This window comes from Contarinia nasturtii, unplaced genomic scaffold (assembly GCF_009176525.2).
Source record: "Contarinia nasturtii isolate CC-2019 unplaced genomic scaffold, AAFC_CNas_1.1 Cnas_scaffold_350, whole genome shotgun sequence".
Lineage (NCBI taxonomy): Eukaryota > Metazoa > Arthropoda > Insecta > Diptera > Cecidomyiidae > Contarinia > Contarinia nasturtii.
Genome location: NW_022197705.1, coordinates 3,320,887 through 3,324,649, shown reverse-complemented (window position 1 = coordinate 3,324,649; position 3,763 = coordinate 3,320,887). Strand labels below are relative to the sequence as shown.

At 36.2% G+C, this 3,763-nt stretch overlaps 2 protein-coding genes across 2 annotated transcripts; one reads left to right on the top strand and one right to left on the bottom strand.

Moving 5' to 3' along the window:
- Nucleotides 1-914: 914 nt before the first annotated feature.
- LOC116338092 lies at nt 915-1,581 on the bottom strand. The gene is made up of 3 exons (XM_031763153.1): nt 1,455-1,581; nt 1,303-1,377; nt 915-1,226 (listed from the first exon to the last, which is right to left on the bottom strand). Exons 1-3 carry the CDS (start codon nt 1,506-1,508, stop codon nt 1,050-1,052), a joined length of 306 nt encoding a protein of 101 aa, XP_031619013.1. The 5' UTR covers nt 1,509-1,581; the 3' UTR covers nt 915-1,049.
- Nucleotides 1,582-1,904: 323 nt separating this feature from the next.
- LOC116338260 lies at nt 1,905-3,529 on the top strand. The gene is made up of 4 exons (XM_031763390.1): nt 1,905-1,910; nt 2,025-2,261; nt 2,330-3,293; nt 3,357-3,529. The coding sequence occupies exons 1-4, from the start codon at nt 1,905-1,907 to the stop codon at nt 3,527-3,529; spliced, it is 1,380 nt and encodes a 459-aa protein (XP_031619250.1).
- The last annotated feature ends 234 nt before the right edge of the window (nt 3,530-3,763 follow it).

Here is a 3,763-nt window from a genome sequence, read left to right as displayed (position 1 = left end):
ATAAAAAACTAAAACAGATAGAATTTGAAATCGAAATAAAAGAATGTAATTAGACCGAAATCATTATACAATTGAAAATATTTTTATGATAGCTCTTAATTTTAAGCGTAGAGGGGCGGTGAATGTAATTAAGTATATAGTATGAAAGATCTAACGCTGAGAAATGACGATTATAATGATAGGAAAGCCAAGTTCAAGATCACGTAAGAGCTGCTATCAATGCTTCTAGGGCGCCTTATGAACAACAATACTTTTGAAGAATACGCTGGTTGTTTAGGGATGCTGACCAGCTCTCTCACTGTCATAGATGTAATGGGCTCGTATACACACTTAAGAGTGTGTAACAAAAGTACTTACAGGATTATCACAACTTTTAATTTAAGGTCTCTACGATCTTTAACCATGCGTTTTTTTGAATACTTATTAAAGCTGCGCGGGCTCTGAAACGAAATTCTTCTTCTTTTGCATAGTTTATCTAATAAAAGTGTATTCTACTGTATATTTGAAAAAATGTTCGTCTGGCTTCATTTGAATGTATGATGAGGATCTTTGCGTCACACTTTCATCATCGTTCTGTTTTGAAATTGTTTTCAATGCGTAACAATACTGAGTTCTGAGTAAAACCAAGGTATTTCAAAAACATATTTTATTTACAAGAAATAAGGTATCTTCAAAAAAAATTGAGTCATGTTGTTTTTAAGCAAGTCTCACTTATTCATGGCGATCGGATTTTGCGAGCGCCATCTCTGAGTCCCAATGCAAACCAAAGGGAAACTTTACACACTTGGGTATTCGTTTATATATTTGTCAAACATTGATATCTGTCAAAAGAAACAACGTAAACAACACGAAGTGAATATTTTTCTGGTGTACTATCGGTATCATTGGGATTATCGCAAACAAAAAATTAAAAATGTTGACAGTTCTTTTTTCACTCAAGCCATGCGCGGTATTGATTATTTACATAATTATTATAATCTTGCAAATTCTGTGGTTCTACACCTCTATTGTAAAAGTCATACGGGTCTATGACCATTTGACCAGTGTGATCAGAGTTTATTTGATGACTCTTCAAGTTCCAAAATATATTGCGGGAATCGCCAAGCATGGAATTCGTCAACCTCTTCGTTGGAATTGGGTCCTCTCAATCCATCTCTGATGCGAGTTGCATATTGTTGTAAAGTAGTTCTGACTTGATCAAGACTTGGTAAATTAGCAGCATTTCCCTATATTCGTTATTTATTGGCATAAGATGTTTTGCAAAATGTTCCAATTGCGTAATCTACACTTAATTAAACTTACCAAATTTTGGCTTCCTTTTTTACCATCCTTGGAAGAACCATCGCCCTTTCCGGCTTCTACGTTTGAAACTAGAAGCTATGATAAAAAAAGATTGGGAATAAAAAAATGAAATCGAAAAATTCATTTGGAATTTTAAAGTTTTAAAAATTCACCTCGGATACCAAAACTCCAATAAAAAGAAGTACAAAGACCTTTCGATTTAACATTTTTTTTTAAATATCTGCTTATAATAGCAATTTGCAGTATAAGGGAAGTGTACCTATTTCGGACACTGCTCCTAATTCGGACACCCATGACATTTCTTAGGTGTCATCGTTATTTGAGCTCAAACTACTGTCATTCGATAGTTTTTTTGTCTAGCATATTTTTACAGTGATACAGACGTGTTAATACGCATTTTTTGTCGCTCTACTAAAAAAAGTTTTTTTCACACATTCCCGAAGTTTTTTCGAGTTTTTTGCCAAAAATCAAAAAGTTACTATAGAAGTGATTCAAATTACGGTAAATATATTCATGGTATTTGTTTTCCGATTATCTATCGATTTCTGGATGTAAGAAGTGTGTACGGTCATTAGTGTCATCTCTATGATTTTCTTTTCAAAATGGCGGTATGTACCTAATTCGGACACCCCATATTTCGTATAGTGGAAATCGATAGAAGTTTTTTTTCGATCGAATGTCATATTTATTCGTAACTAACGTAAATTCATGGTAATCTTTAGTTCAAGATGAGTCCAAAACGAAAATCCATTGAGCCATCTATTTTATTGGAAGCCGTGAAACGTGTCAAAATTGGGAAAGAATCCAAAAAGTCTGTTTCATTGGCACTCAAGATACCTCGTACCAATCTATTGCGTTATCTGGATAACATTGAACGTGTTATTCCTGACATATCGGTGGCCACAGATGAGGATTTGTTGCAATGTTTGGGGCATAGTTCAACAGTTGGCCCAACACCTGTATGTATCCATCAATGACACTATCCAATCTTTGCCACCAAATTACAATTCATTTATTGAATTTTCAGATTTTCACTCAACGCGAAGAAAAATGTTTAATGGAATACATCTTGAAGTGCGCTGACTTATATTATGGCCTCAGCATGACTGATATTAAAAAGTTGGCTTTTGAATTCGCGGCAAAGATTGGTGTCGGGTTCCCACCGAAGTGGAATGAAAAACAAATGGCCGGAAGAAGATGGTTCGATGGATTTATGAAGCGTCATCCAAATATGTCCATTCGAAAGCCACAACAAGTCAGTTTGAACCGTATGCGTGGATTTACACGCGAAAATGTTGATCTTTTTTACTCAAATTTGGACCGAGTTACCAACTCAAGTGGAGGTGGCCACGAATACGGAGCTCAAGCCATATGGAATATGGATGAAACGGGATTTTCTACGGTACCCAACCGAATCGGCAAAATCGTTGCACGGAAAGGAGCTAGATACGTTGGAATGATGTCTTCTCAAGAACGTGGCACTTTGATCACCATGGTGGCTTGTGTCAGTGCATCTGGAACTTATTGTCCGCCCTTTTGGATTTTTCCACGTAAAAATATGCGCGCCATTTTTCTTGAACGTGCTCCAGAAGGCAGTTTTGGTGTTGCAAATGGTTCTGGATGGATTCATCAAGGGGAATTCGTTCAATTTATGCAACACTTCATCAAATTTTCGTGCGCATCTTTGGAGCGGCCACAGTTGCTTATACTCGATAATCATTGCTCGCATCTTTCGGTTGAAGCCATTGATTTGGCCAAAAATAATGGCATTACGATGGTTTCTATCCCACCACATTGCAGCCATAAGCTCCAGCCTTTGGACGTCTCCGTATTTGGACCATTTAAGGCATATTATTCAAATGCTTGTGGCATCTGGACCAAAAATAACTCTGGCCGAGTATTTGAAATTCACCATATTCCGGAAGTCCTTGGACAATGCATTGATCTTGCTTTCACTCCCACCAATATAAAATCTGGATTCAAAGCAACAGGTATTTTTTACAAAAACGATTCTTCTTAAACTCGTCTCCATTGTTGTTCGTTTTTATTGTCAGGAATTCGGCCATTCAACAGAGACAGCTTCACTGATTCCGATTTTGTAGTAGCTGATTTTTTGGCTGGGGAGCCAAATGATCAAAATATGGAAATTGAAGATCAACGACTCATCGTGTTCAATGACTCATCGTGCCAAATTGCAATATGGTATTTTCATTTGTGTGAATTGTGAATCGAATGATGAAGAAGAAGATGAAGAGGTTTAGTTTAACACTATTTTTCCACTGTTTTTCCATTTTTCTATTAAAATTTTGAAACATACATTTTCTACTCCCATTTTTCATACAAATGTGACCACTTGAAATTCCTAATTCCAATAAAATATGAAAGATCAAAAACGAAATTATGATTCTACGTCATTTTTGAGCTTATTTGGAGCAACATGGAAAATTTGAGGGGGGGTGTC